Source organism: Carcharodon carcharias, chromosome 18 (assembly GCF_017639515.1).
Source record: "Carcharodon carcharias isolate sCarCar2 chromosome 18, sCarCar2.pri, whole genome shotgun sequence".
NCBI lineage: Eukaryota > Metazoa > Chordata > Chondrichthyes > Lamniformes > Lamnidae > Carcharodon > Carcharodon carcharias.
Genome location: NC_054484.1, coordinates 4,506,186 through 4,520,647, shown reverse-complemented (window position 1 = coordinate 4,520,647; position 14,462 = coordinate 4,506,186). Strand labels below are relative to the sequence as shown.

Genomic DNA, 14,462 nt, shown 5'->3' with positions numbered 1-14,462 from the left:
TAGCGCTGAGCACTTCCGGGTGCTCATCACGCTGGGCAGGCCTTAATTGGCAGCTGATTGCAGATGGTGATGGGCTCCAAGTGGTGAGACTGTGTGTAGTTCTGGGAATCCGTATTATAGGAAGGATGTGATTGCACTAGAGGATGTTGCCTGGGCTGGAGAGTTTTAGTTATGAAGAGAGATTGGATAGACAGGGGTTATTTTCCCTGGAGCAGAGGAGTTTGAGGGGGGACATGATTGAGGTGTATAAAATTATGAGGAACATAGATAGGGTAGACAGGAAGGAACTTTTCCCCTTGGTGGAGGGATCAATAACCGGGGGGCATAGATTTAAAGTAAGGGGCAAGAGGTTTAAAGAGGATGTGGGGAAGAATTTTTTCACCCAGAGGGTGGTGGGAAGCTGGAACTCACTGCCTGACAGGGTGATAGAGGCAGAAACCCTCATAACATTTAAGAAGTATTTGGATGTGCACTTGCGATGCCATGGCATACAGGGCTATGGGTCTAGTGCTGGAAAATAGGATTAGAATTAGTAGACCTCTATGACTCTGTGACTGCAATATAGCTTTGGCAGTTGCTCAGACTTGTCTGGGAGTTGAAGTTATAACTTTGGCTGGTTTACAAAAGGTAACTCAAGTTAAGTTAATAGAATTGGTGGTAAATTATAATTGGGGTTACCTGCAGGGGCTAAGAAAGCAGATATAATTGAAGGCATATCACAGCATTTAAAGTTGGAAGTCATACCTGACACTAGCAAGTCACAGCTGGAGGTGGTGAGACTTCAGTCAGAAGTGAAGAAGCTTGAATTTGAATTAGCAAAGAAAATTAGAAACCTTGATTTGGGGGCAAGCGAAAAGGAAAAAGAATTGGAAATGAAAATGAAACTGGAACTAGAGGCAGCAGAAAAAGAAAGGGAAAAGGAGAGATTATTTCACAAAAAAATGGAAATGCAAAAACTTGATCTCCAGAGTGAAAAGTTAGCAATGGAAGAGAGAATGAAGAAAAGAGACAGTGAATATCGGCTTAAAAAGCTGGATTTTAAAAAGGAGACATCAGATTTTGAGGAAAGTTCTGATGATGAAAAAACCTTTAACCTAAAACCCGGTGGGGAAATGTTTAAATTTGTACAAACTCTTCTAAAGTTTGAAGAAAGAGACGTGGAAGCATTCTTTAATTAATTTGAGGGGAGGTGCTGGCATAGTGGTATTGTCACTGACTGGTAGACAGTGACCCAGGGTAATGCCCTGGGAACATGGGTTCACCGCAGATGGTGAAATTTGAATTCAGTAAAAATCTGGAATTAAAAGTCTGATGATGACCATGAAACCATTACCAATTGTCATAAAAACCCGTCCGGTTCATTAATGTCCTCTAGGGAAGGAAATCTGCTGTCATTACTTGGTCTGGCCTACATGTGACTCCAGACTCACTGCAATGCGGCTGACTCTTAAATACCCTCTGAACAAGAGCAACATCACGCACATCCCATGAATGAATAATATAAAATAGCTGAACAGATGAAATCGCCACAGGAAAACTGGACATTGTTGTTACAATCCAGTTGGTGGGTAGAACACATGAGGTTTATGCTTCACTGTCAGAAGAAATGTTAGTGAACTATGATGTGGTTAAAAAAAAGGCTATTTTGAGTGCATTTGAGTTGGTTCCTGAGCCATACAAACAGAAATTTAGGAATATGAAGAAACAGCCTGGGCAAACTTATATTGAGTTTGAAAGGGTAAAACAAAGTAATTTTGACCGGTGGATACAGGCATTAAAGATAGATTCAACATGTGCAGCTCTTAGAGAGTTCATCCTTTTGGAAGAATTTAAAGATTCAATTCCTTCAGTTGTGAGAACTCATGTGGAGGAACAGAGGGTTAAAACAGTAAGACAAGCAGCAGAGATAGCTGATGACCATGAGTTAGTTCATAAAGTTAAACCTTTTTCTCGTCACCTTTTTAAATCAGAAAAGGATAAAAAGTGTGAAGGTGAAAAGAAAGTTGGTACTCAGGGAAGAGAAGGTGGAAATTCGCAGGAAGTATTTTCTCAGAATAAAAAGGAAGGTGCTGGGGGTAGAAGTGACATTCGAAAATTGAGGCGTTTCATTGTAATAAAATTGGAGTGTTTCATTGTAATAAAATTGGACATACTAAATCCGTGTGCTGGAAATTGCAGGGAAAATCTTTTGGAATTATAGGGATGCAGAAAAATACTGGAAGTAAAAGTACTGTGCGTTCTGAGGTTCAGGTACAGGAAAAAACAATGGTTTGTATACAGGTAAAACAGGGAGAATCAGTAATAGGTAAAGAAGTGGGAATGTGTTCACAAATTACCCAGGAGAATTCAAAGAAGCAGGTTGAAGAAATGTTTAAAGATTTTGTGTGTGATGGGAAAGTCTTTCCATGTATACGGGGTGGATTAGGTAAAGATGTTAAAGTTTTAAGAGACACAGGGGCTAGTCAATTCTTAATGTTGTGAGATAGTGATATTTGTTGTTCAGTGGGAGTTTTGCAAGAACAGGTGATAATAAGTGGAAGTCATGGAGATGCTAACTCTATTCGATTGTGGAATGTAGATTTAAAGAGTAAATGGAAAACAGATGAGGTGATTGTTGGAGTAGTGGAAAAATTGCCCATTGCAGGGGTTCAGTGTATTCCTGGTAATGATATAGCTGGATCACAAATGTAGGTGATGTCTATGGTAGTTGAGCAGCCTGCAGAAGTGTTTTCAACAGAAGTGTTGCAGAGAGAGTATCCTGGATTGTTTTCAGATTGTGTGATTACGAGATCACAGGCTCATAGGTTGAAATAAGAACAACAGGAAGTTCAAAGGCAGGGATAAGGTGTGGAAATCTAATTAGCTGACACTGTGTCTGATAAAAGCAAAAAACTGCGGATGCTGGAAATCTAAAACAAAAACAAAAATACCTGGAAAAACTTAGCAGGTCTGGCAGCATTTGCAGAGAGGGACACAGTTAACGTTTCAAGTCCAAATGACCCTTCAACAGAACTGTGTTTGATAAGCTTATTCAGGAAGAAAGACGGAGACAATTCAGCTGAAGTGTTTAACTCAAAGAGGTTAGTGGAGTTACAGAAAAAGGATTTGCAAATAAAACATTTATATCAGACAGCTTACTCAGAAACAGAGGTAAAATGTATTCCAGAATGTTTTTCCCTTCGGGTAGTGTTTTAATGAGAAAATGGAGACTTTATCACGCTTCAGCAAATGAAAGCTGGAGGAAAGTGCATCATGTTGTACTACCATTTGGATATAGAAATGAGATTCTGAGGATAGCTCATGAAATTCCAATGGGGGGACTTTTAGGAATTAGGAAGACACAGGCGAAGATACGAAAACATTTCTTTTTGGCCTGGATTGCATAGGGATATAGTCAGATTCTGTAGAACATGTCACATATGCCAGATGATAGGGAAACCACAAGCAGTGATTAAGTCAGTACCTTTAATCCCAATTCCAGCATTTGAAGAACCTTTTACTAGGGTCATGATTGATTGTGTAGGACCCATCCCTAAGACAAAAAGTGGAAGTCAGCACTTACTGACAATAATGGATGTGTCTACCAGGTTTCCGGAAGCAACAATATTAGAGAAATGAGAAATATTACAACAAAGAAAATTGTCGAAGAGTTAACTAAATCTTTTACAAGAAATGGTTTACCTGAAGAAATACAATCAGATCAAGGTTCAAATTTCATGTCACAGCTGTTTAAAGAGGTAATGAACAGTTTGGGAATAAAACAGTTTAACTCAACAGTTTATCATCCTGAGTCACAAGGAGCTTTGGAAAAATGGCATCAAACTCTAAAAACCATGATGAAGGCATATAGTCAGAATTATCCACAGAATAGGGATAGGGGAATTCCATTGCTATTAGGGATGCTCCTAATGCATCAACTGGTTTTAGTCCTTTTGAACTAGTTTATGGTCATGGAGTGAGAGGACCACTGAAATTGATTCATGAGAAATTGGTGGGTCAAAATTCAGAAACCACTCTCCCGGATTCTGTATCAAATTTAAGAGAGGGATTGGACAGAGCATGTGAGTTGGCAAGGGAATATTTAAAGATACCACAGCAAGTGATGAAAATGAAAGCAGACAGGAAGGCTACAACTCATAGTTTTGTTGCAGGGGAGAAAATATTAATTCTGTTACCAGTACTGAGTGACTCATTAAAGGCAAGGTTTACTGGGCCTTACAAGATTGAAAAGAAATTGAGTGAAGTGAATTATTTAATACTCCAGATAGAAGAAAGAAGCGGAAGATGTGTCATGTAAATATGGTTTTAAAGTATTTTGACAGGGAAGAGGACCAAAAGGAAGTGTTAGTGGTGGTAGATAATGAGAAAGAGGTAGAAATGCAATATTCTGAAATTGATTTTCCTCTAACCAAATTGGATAACGAAGGAGTACTTGAAATTTTAAATGTAATATTGACATACCTTCCAGACAAGTGTCAAAGGGATTTGGAGATGTTACTGCAGTCCTACAAAGCTATTTGTGGAAATAAGTTGGGAAGGGCAAATTTAGCTATACATGATGTGTCTGTACAAGTTTCATCTTCGCTAAGGCAACATCCTTATAGATTAAATCCATCAAATTTATCACAAGTACAGAAAGAAATCGAATTCATGCTTCAAAATGATATCATTGAGTCTAGTTGCAGTAAGTGGAGTTCGCCTATTGTACTGGTACCGAAACCGGATGGAACATACAGGCTGTGTGTGGACTATCAAAAGGTGTATGTGGTGACAAAAGCAGATTCATATCTTATACCACAGGTGGAAGATTGGATTGAGAACGTGAGACAATCAAGATTTATCACAAATCTTGACTTGCTACAGTTATTGGAGGCAGGTACCGTGATCAGAGAGGGCAAAAGAGATTTTGGCTTTTGTGACACCAGATGGAGTATATCAGTTTAAAGCCATGCCGTTTGGTATGATAAATGCATCTGCAACATTTCAAAGATTGACAAAGTAATTGCAGGTCTGAGCAATTGTGCTGTTTATGTTGACGACTTGATAGTTTTCAGTCAGACGTGGGAGGAGTATTTACAACACCTGGAAGAATTATTTACTCGAGTACATGAAGCTTATTTAGTGGTGCACTTGGCTAAAAGTGAATTTGCAAAAGTGCAAGTTACGTAATCTAGACCACTGGACATGGAAAGGTGGCTCTGAGACATGTGCAAGTCAAGGCTATCGTGGATTTCCCAGTGCCTTTAATGAAACGAGAAGTTTTGAAATTTCTGGGCATGAGTGGGTTTTGCTACCAAATTTTAGCAGTGTGCTTGCTCCACTGACTGAACTATTAAAAAGAATAAGAAGTCTCAATGGACAGTGGAGTGTCAGAAGGCATTTGACAGTTTGAAAACTTTAATAACTCCAACACCAGTTTTGGCTGTACCCAATTACACCAAGCAATTTAAGTTGGCCGTTGAGGTAAGTGATATAGGCATTGGGGCTGTACTGTTACAAGAAGATGAAAATGGAATTGAAAAACCGATAGGGTATTTTTCACAGAAGCTGAATGTACAACAGAGAAGATATTCAATGATTGAAAAGGAGACCTTGGGTCTGGTGTTAGCTTTGCAGCATTTTGAGATTTATGTTGCAAACAATTCATCAGAAGCAATTGTTTATACAGACCACAATCCTTTAAAGTTTCTGGACAAATTTTGAGACAGAAGTGCCAAACTATTCAGATGGAGTTTATTACTGCAACCATTTAATCTACAGATTATACATGTAACGGGATGAGAAAATCTGACTGTAGATACACTATCAAGAGCTGATGCTTAAAGGGAAGATTAGACACTTAAAACCTGGGCACAACTGGAATGATCTCTATTGATACGAAGGATTTGTATATATATTGTTATGTTGATGCATGCATTTGGTAATGTAATAGTGTAAGCACATAGTGAAGTATAGGAGATACTATAAATGGGTTAATAAAAATGAAGCCGTCTTTTTAAATTATGAAGGTTCATTTTGCAATAAGGAAGGAGATGTCAGGAAGGGATAATGTTATTGGAATTTATTGTAAACCTGTGGTGTGTGTGTGTGTGTGTGTGTGTGTGTGTGTGTGTGTGACTTAATTGGATTAAGGCAGCTGGTCTGAAGGCTTTGATGTGTTAGAAGATAAACTGAGTTTGAAATGTTAAGTAGGTAAACATGGGGGAAGTTTAGAATGTAAAGAAAAAAAGGACATTTCCATTTTTAAATAAACCACACTAGATTGTTTTCAAAGGAGGGGTGAAATGTGCCTCTTAGCTAGGTGAAGTTCAGAAACAGTGTGTTTGTTTTTCCCAAAGATTACTGGTAAAAATTAGTACTATGGGATATTTTTGTGATCAGGGATGTAAAGTCTAAAGAAGTAGTGAAACAATGGTAATTTGCATTCAAAGGGGAAAATATATATAAAGGAGAGAAGGCTATGTGTAAAGGCAGGAATTTTAAGGTCTAACAAGTACGGAACGCCTTCAGCATCTAAGCCTCAAGCTGCTGTCTGCAAAGAACTGAAGTTAAGGAAACTCACTTTGAATTGGATTGTTCAGGATATCATGTTTCTTTGCCTGGGTCCTTTAAAATTTATGTGTCTTACTGTTGCCTTAATGAAAGTGTAGCTGGGAGTTAGATTAATTAGGATTTAAAAGTTACTATTGTAGTAACTTGCAGACATAGGTATGTGCTTAAAGCCATTTATCTTATCAATAAATGTTTAATCTAGTTTTGTAAAAAACCTATAAGGCTCAGTAGTTTTATTACTACTGAATTTGAGCCCGCATCTCGAAACATACAAATTGAAAAATAGCTGTGACTGTTGTTTCAAGTTTCCCTCTGGGATTTGAACAATTCAGCATTTACCATCAGCTGCGCCATTACAACCTGCAACAGGTAGATTGGTGAGGATGAGGTCAGGTATGTTTTTCCCTTGTATTGGTTCCCTCACCACTTGCTGCAGACCCAGTCTAGCAGCATTGTCCTCTAGAACTTGGCCAGCTTGTCAGTAGTGATGGACATTGAAGACCCCCATCCAGAGTACATTCTGCACCCTTACCACCCTCAGTGCTTCCTCCAAATGGTGTTCAACATGGAGGAGCACTGACTCATCAGCTGAGGGAGATGGTACATGGTGATCAACAAGAGGTTTCCTTACGATGTGTGGCTTGATGCCATGAGACTTCATTGGCTCGAGAGTCGATGTTGAAGATTCCCAGGGTGACACCCTTTATACCACTGTGCTGCCACCTCTGGTGACAGTGGTGTCTGGGACATTATCTATACGGTCTGATTCTGTGAGGATGACTATGTCAGGCTGTTGCTTGACTGGTCTGTGAAACAGCACTCCCAATTTTGGCATTAGTCCCCTCATATTAGTAAGCAGGACCTTGCAGGGTCGACAGGGCTGAGTTTGCTGCTGTCATTTCTGGTCCCTAGGTTGATGCCGGGTGGTCCGTCTGGTTTCATTCCTTTTAGACTTCAACTTTGATATAACTGAGGGTCTTGCCTGGCCATTTCAGAGGGTATTTAAGAGTCAACCACAATGCTGTGGGTCTGGAGTCACATGTAGGCCAGACCAGGTAAGGACAGCAGATTTCCTTCTCTAAGGGACATTAGTTAGCCAGATGGGCTTTTACAACAATCGACAATGGTTCCATGGTCATCATTAGAAAATCTTTTAATTCCAGATTTATTAACTGAATTTAAATTCCATGAACTGCTGTGGTGGGATTTGAACCCATATCCCCAGAGCATTAACCTGGGCCTCTAGATTACTAGGCCAGAGACATCATTGCTACACCACCTGCTCTCCACAACAGTGCTGCACTGTCATTGGGTTAGAAATGAGGGAGTGCTGCACTGTCGAAGGGTCAGTAGTGAGGGAGTGCCGCACTGTCAGTGGGTCAGTACTGGGGGAGTGCTGCACTGTCAGAGGGTCTGTACTGAGGGAGTGCTGCAATGTCAGAGGGTCTGTACTGAGGGAGTGCTGCACTGTCAGAGGGTCAATACTGAGAGAGTGTGTACTGTCAGAAGGGCAGAACTGAGGGTGTGCTGCACAGTCGGAGGATCAGTGCTGAGGGTGTGCTGCACTGTCAGTGGATCAGTACTAAGGCAGTGCTGCACTGTCGTCGGGTCTGTACTGAGGGAGTGCTGCAATGTCAGAGGGTCAGTCCTGAGTGAGTGCTGCATTGTTGGAATGTCAGTACCGAGGGACTGCCTCACCATCGGAGGTCAGTGCTGAGGGGGTGCTGCACTGTCAGGGGGTTGTAGCTGAGGGAGTGCTGCACTGTCAGAGGGCGAGTACTGAGGGAGTGCTGCACTGTCAGAGGGCCAGTACTGACAGAGTGCTGCACCATCAGAGGGTCATACTGAGGGAGTGCTGCACTGTCAGAGGATCAGTACTGAGGGAGTGCTGCACTGTCAGAGGATCAGTACTGAGGGCCTGCTGCACTGTCAGAGGGTCAGTACTGAGGGAGTGCTGCACTGTCAGAGGGTCAGTACTGAGGGAGTGCTGCACTATTGGTGGGCAGTACTGAGGGAGTGCTGCACTGTCAGAGGGTCAGTACTGAGGGAGTGCTGCACTGTCAGAGGGTCAGTACTGAGGGAGTGCTGCACTGTCAGAGGGTCAGTACTGAGGGAGTGCTGCACTATTGGTGGGCAGTGCTGAGGGAGTGCTGCATGTCAGAGGGTCAGTACTGAGGGAGTGCTGCACTGTCAGAGGGTCAGTACTGAGGGCATGCTGCACTGTCGGAGGCTCAGTACTGAGGGAGTGCTGCACTGTCAGAGGGTCAGTACTGAGGGCGTGCTGTACTGTTGGAGGCTCAGTACTGAGGGAGTGCTGCATTGTTGGGGGGTCAGTACTGAGGGAGTGCTGCACTATCAGAGGGTCAGTACTGAGGGAGTGCTGCACTATCAGAGGGTCAATACTGAGGGAGTGCTGCACTGCTGGGGGGTCAGTACTGAGGGAGTGCTGCACTGCTGGGGGTTCAGTACTGAGGGAGTGCTGCACTGCTGGGGAGTCAGTACTGAGGGAGTGCTGCACTGTTGGGGGGTCAGTACTGAGGGGGTGCTGCACTGTCAGAGGGACAGTACTGAGGGAGTGCTGCACTGTCAGAGGGTCAGTATTGAGGGAGTGCTGCACTATCAGAGGGTCAGTACTGAGGGAGTGCTGCACTGTCAGAGGGTCAGTACTGAGGGCATGCTGCACTGTCGGAGGCTCAGTACTGAGGGAGTGCTGCACTGTCAGAGGGTCAGTACTGAGGGAGTGCTGCACTGTCAGAGGGTCAGTACTGAGGGCATGCTGCACTGTCGGAGGCTCAGTACTGAGGGAGTGCTGCACTGTCAGAGGGTCAGTACTGAGGGCGTGCTGTACTGTTGGAGGCTCAGTACTGAGGGAGTGCTGCATTGTTGGGGGGTCAGTACTGAGGGAGTGCTGCACTATCAGAGGGTCAGTACTGAGGGAGTGCTGCACTATCAGAGGGTCAATACTGAGGGAGTGCTGCACTGCTGGGGGGTCAGTACTGAGGGAGTGCTGCACTGCTGGGGGTTCAGTACTGAGGGAGTGCTGCACTGCTGGGGAGTCAGTACTGAGGGAGTGCTGCACTGTTGGGGGGTCAGTACTGAGGGGGTGCTGCATTGACGAGACATTAAAGTGATGCCCAGTGTGTGCCTGTATCGTCGTTGATAGGGAAGCTGATGGTTATTTTTGATTTTTGGCTTATTACAGACCTGAGGCTGTGAAGTGGAAGAAGGATGGGGCTGAGCTACCTGACCCTGACAGGATGGTGGTGGAGGGAAATGTACTTATCATCAGTGCCCTGAATAAAACCGACAATGGCACGTATTACTGTGAGGCCGCAAACACCATGGGTCACAACAGCGCCGAGTATATCCTCTTTGTATATGGTGAGTAGCCCTAACTCTTCAACAACCTCTTCTATTCCAGCTAGCTGTTGTCTGCTATTAGGATTTGAACATTCATTCTCTCCATTACTGATTCTGTATTCAGTTGCTAATTTGACATTCTGTTAACACTACTTGATTCTATTTCATGATCCCAGTTATCTCTGTTGGTCTCAAACTTCCAACCTGCATCATTCGGCCAGATTTCTGCTAATTTACCAACTGCTGAATATTAACTGAAATGCAGATTGTCTGCACCACTTGCCCATCACCAACTGTGCTGCCAAGTCACGGAGCCCTGTAGCCCCTGTCTTAAAACCTGTGCCCCATGATCCATACCTCATTGCCCTCTGTGCCCTGCAAACCTGTACCCTGTTCCTCATGTGCCATTTTCCATGACACTACCATGCTCCATACCCCCTGCCATGTGCTGTGAATCCCAGTGTCCTTTGTCCTATACCTCAAATTCCCATATGCCATACCCCTTGCCCCATGCATCATTCCCCTTGCCAGCCTTGCTTTTGCCCCGAACATTAAAACTTACTGCATAGTGAGCTTTCCAAGTCATTACTTGTGCTACCTTGATAACATTACTTAGATTTCCATGGCTGTGTGTGTGTGTGTGTATGTGTGTGTGTGTGTGTGGCATAAGAAATCAGAACTGAAGTAGGCCATTCAGTCCCTTGGACCTGCTCTGCCATTCAGCTGATCATGGTTGACTCTCTACCTCAGTTATATTTTCCTTCACTATCCCCATATCCCCTTGATTTTCTTACTGCCCTAAAATGTACACCCTCTGTCTTCAATATACTCAATGACTGAGCGTCTACTGCCCTCTGGGATAGAGAATTGAAGAGATTTCGCCTCATCTCAGTCCTAAATGTTCAACCCCTTATTCTGAAATCGCAACCCTGTGTTCTAGACCACCCTCCCCCCGACCCCCAGCCAAGAGATGCAGCCTTCCAGCATCCACCCTGACAAATGTAAACAGAAAATGCTGGAAAAACTCAGCAGGTCTGACAGCATCTGTGGAGAGAGAAACAGAGTTAACATTTCAAATCCCTATGACTCTTCTTCAGAGCTAAAGAGAAGTAGAAATGTGGTGGAATTGATACTGTTTAAGGGGGGGGTGGAGTGGGTAAAGCAGGATAGAAGGTCGGCAATAAGGAGAGATTGACAAAGCTATCATGGACACAAGGAAAATGGAGGGTTAACGGGAGCGTTAAAGAGTAAAGAACGTGCTGATAAAAGTAAGAAAGCAGAACAAGGCTCAGCGTTCTGTGAAAGCTAAACCTAGAAACCAGTAACAGATGGCCCTATGGGGTGAGGGGTGGGAGTGGTGATTGGGGAAAAGGGATAGAAAAAGGGATTTAAAAAGGGATAGAACAACAGATCAGTGAATAAAAACAAGTGAATGAAAAATAAAAATACATTTAAAATCCACCCTGTCAAACCCCACAAAAATGTTATGTTTCAATGAGATCACCTTTCATTCTTCTAAACTCCAGAGAATATAAGCCTGGTCTAGTCCAACTCCCCACATTGGAAAATCCCTTCGTCCCAGTCTAGCAAATCTTCATTCCATTCCCTCTACAGCAAATATATCCTTTAGGTAAGGAGACGGAAAGTGTACACTGTACTCCCGATGTATGTCATTGCAGTAAGACTTATTTACTCTTGTTCTCCAACCTTCTAGCAACACCATGCAGCTCCCTTAATGCTTGCTGTGAGGACATTGGTGGACAAGGTCATGCACAAGGACTGACAAATCCCTCTGAATTTCTCTCTCCATGGGAAAAATATTCTCCTTTTCAATCTTTCCGATTAAGGTGGATAACTTCACATTTCTCTACATTATATCATACTGGCAGGTTCTTACCCATTCATTTAAGCTGTCTAAACACTTTAGCAGCTTCTTTATATCCTCCTCACAGTTTACTTTCCCATCTAATTTTGTACCATCAGCCAATGTTACACTCAATCATAGAAGCATAGAACCATAGAAAAGTTACAGCACAGAAACAGGCCATTCAGCCCATCATGTCTGCACTAGCCAAAAAAGAAAAACATTTAAAAAACTAGCTGCTCATTCTAATCCCAGCTTCTGCAGCCTTGCAGGTTCCAGCACTTCAGGTGCAGATCCAGGTGCCTTTTCAATGAGTTGAGAGTTTCTGCCTCCAGCACCAAACCAGGCAACAAATCCCAAACACCCACTGCCCTCTGAATGAAGAGGTTTTTCCTCATGTCTCCTCTAATCCTTTCACCAATCACCTTAAATCTATGCCCCCTGGTAATTGACCCCTCAGCTAGAGGAAACAAGGAATCCCTGTCTGCTCTATCTAGGCCCCTCATAACCTTGTACACCTTAATCAGGTCACCCCTCAACCTCCTCTGTTCTAAGGTAACCAACCCTAGCCTATCCAATCTCTCCTCATAGCTGCAATTTTCAAGCCCTGGCAGCATTCTTGTAAATCTCCTCTGTACTCTCTCCAGAGCAGTTATGTCCTTCCTGTAATGTGGTGACCAGAGCTGTACACAAAATTACAAGGCCTAACCAGCATTTTATGCAGTTCATCATTACAACCCTATTTTGTATTCAATACCCAGCCCAATAAAGGAAAACATTCCATATGTTTTCTTTACCATCTTGTCCACCTGTCCTGCCACCTTCAGGGACCTGTGGACTTGCACTCCAAGGCTTCTCACTTCCTCTACCCCTCCCAATGTCCTCCCATTTATTGAGTATTCCCTTGCTTTGTTTGCCCTCCCCAAATGCATTACCTCACATTTTTCTGGACCAAATTCCATTTGCTGCTTCTCCACCCACTCAACCAAACCATTAATATAATTCTGGAGTCAATAGCTATCCTCTTCACTATCTACTACACAGCCAATTTTTGCATCATCTATAAATTCCCCAATCATGCCTCCCACATATAAGTCTAAATCATTAATACATACAGCAAACAGCAAGGGCCCCAACACTGAGCCCTTTGGAACACCACTGGGGACCGTTTTCCATTCACAAAAACACCCATCAACCATTACCCTTTCTTACCTGTCACTGAGCCAATTTTGGATCCAACCTGCCACCTTTCCCTTAATCCCATGAGATCTCACTTTCCTGACCAGTCTGCCATGTGGGACCTTATCAAATGCCTTACTGAAATCCATGTAAACAACATCCACTGCACTACCCTCATCAATGCTCCTTGTTACTTCCTCAAAAAAATTGATTAAATTAGTAAAACACGACCTTTCCCTAACAAAACCATATTGACTATCCCTGATTAATCCGTTCCTTTCTAAGTGACAGTTAATCCTGTGCCTCAGAATTGAGTCTAATAATTTGCCCACCACCGAAGTCAGACTGACCAGCCTATAATTATTTGGTCTATTCCTCACACCCTTTTTAAATAATGGTACTACATCCGCACACTTCCAATCCTCTGGTCCCTCACCTGTATCTACTGAAAATTGGAAAATGATCCTCAGAGCTTCCGCTATTTCCACTCTAGCTTTCTTTAACAGCTTGGGATACAATCCATCTTGCCCTGGTGACTTAATCACCGTCAAAAATGTCAGTCCCTCCAGTACATGGATAGAAGATTGGTTAGCTAACAGGAAGCAGAGAGTAGGCATAAACGGGTCTTTTTCAGGTAGGTAAGTTGTAACAAGTGGTGTACCACAGGGGTCAGTGCTGGGACCTCAACTGTTTACAATTTATACAAATGACGAATGAAGGGATTGATGGGATGGTTGCCAAATTTACTGATGACACAGAGATAGGTAGGAAAGTAAGTTGTGAAGAAGACATAAGGAGGTTACAAAGGGACATAGATAGGTTAAGTGAGTGGGCCAAGATCTGGCAAACGGAGTATAATGTGGGAAAATGTGAAAAGGTCCATTTTGACAGGAAGAATAAAAGAGAAACATATTATCTAAATGGTGAGAGATTTCAGGAGCAGGATTTTACATGTCGGTGAGTGGGGGCGGATCCCGCTTGCTGACGCGTAAAATGATGTGTGGTGATGTCAGGGAGAACTCTCAATGTCACCCGCTCCTCATTTAAATTTACAGGAAGGTGGGGGCGCAGCAAAATCAGCTGCGGGCCCGCCGACCTGTCAGTGGCCAATTGAGGCCATTGACAGAGGCAATTAAGTAATTAAAGGACCTGCCCGTCCAACCTTAAGGTTGGCGGGTCGGCCAGGAGCCCTGAAGCGAATTAGAAAAAGCATCAAACCTCATCCACGGGCGGGATGAGGTTTCATGTAGCTTTTAAAAATTTTTAATAAAGTTTTTGTGAAAATCATGGACATGTCCCAACTGATGTGACATTGTCACATGAGGGGACAGGTTAGGGAAATTTTATTTTTCGATTTTTAGGTTTTTTACATTTTGAGCCGATCTCCCTGAGACTGCACTTAGCCTCAGGGAGATGAGTGAGCTCTTCTGTGCGCATGCGTGATAGAGCGAACTCTCGAATTTGGGGTTAACCCCCCCGCCCGCACAGGAGGTGCATAGCGCTTCTG

At 43.2% G+C, this 14,462-nt stretch overlaps 1 protein-coding gene across 1 annotated transcript in view; it reads left to right on the top strand.

The window, feature by feature from the left end:
* Positions 1 to 14,462, top strand: part of cadm2b (cell adhesion molecule 2b) — a 707,416-nt gene that overhangs the window by 579,499 nt on the left and 113,455 nt on the right. Inside the window, exon 7 of the mRNA XM_041211940.1 lies at positions 9,755 to 9,933. Coding sequence (XP_041067874.1) covers positions 9,755 to 9,933 — 179 coding nt within the window. The remainder of the gene's footprint in view (positions 1 to 9,754; positions 9,934 to 14,462) is intronic.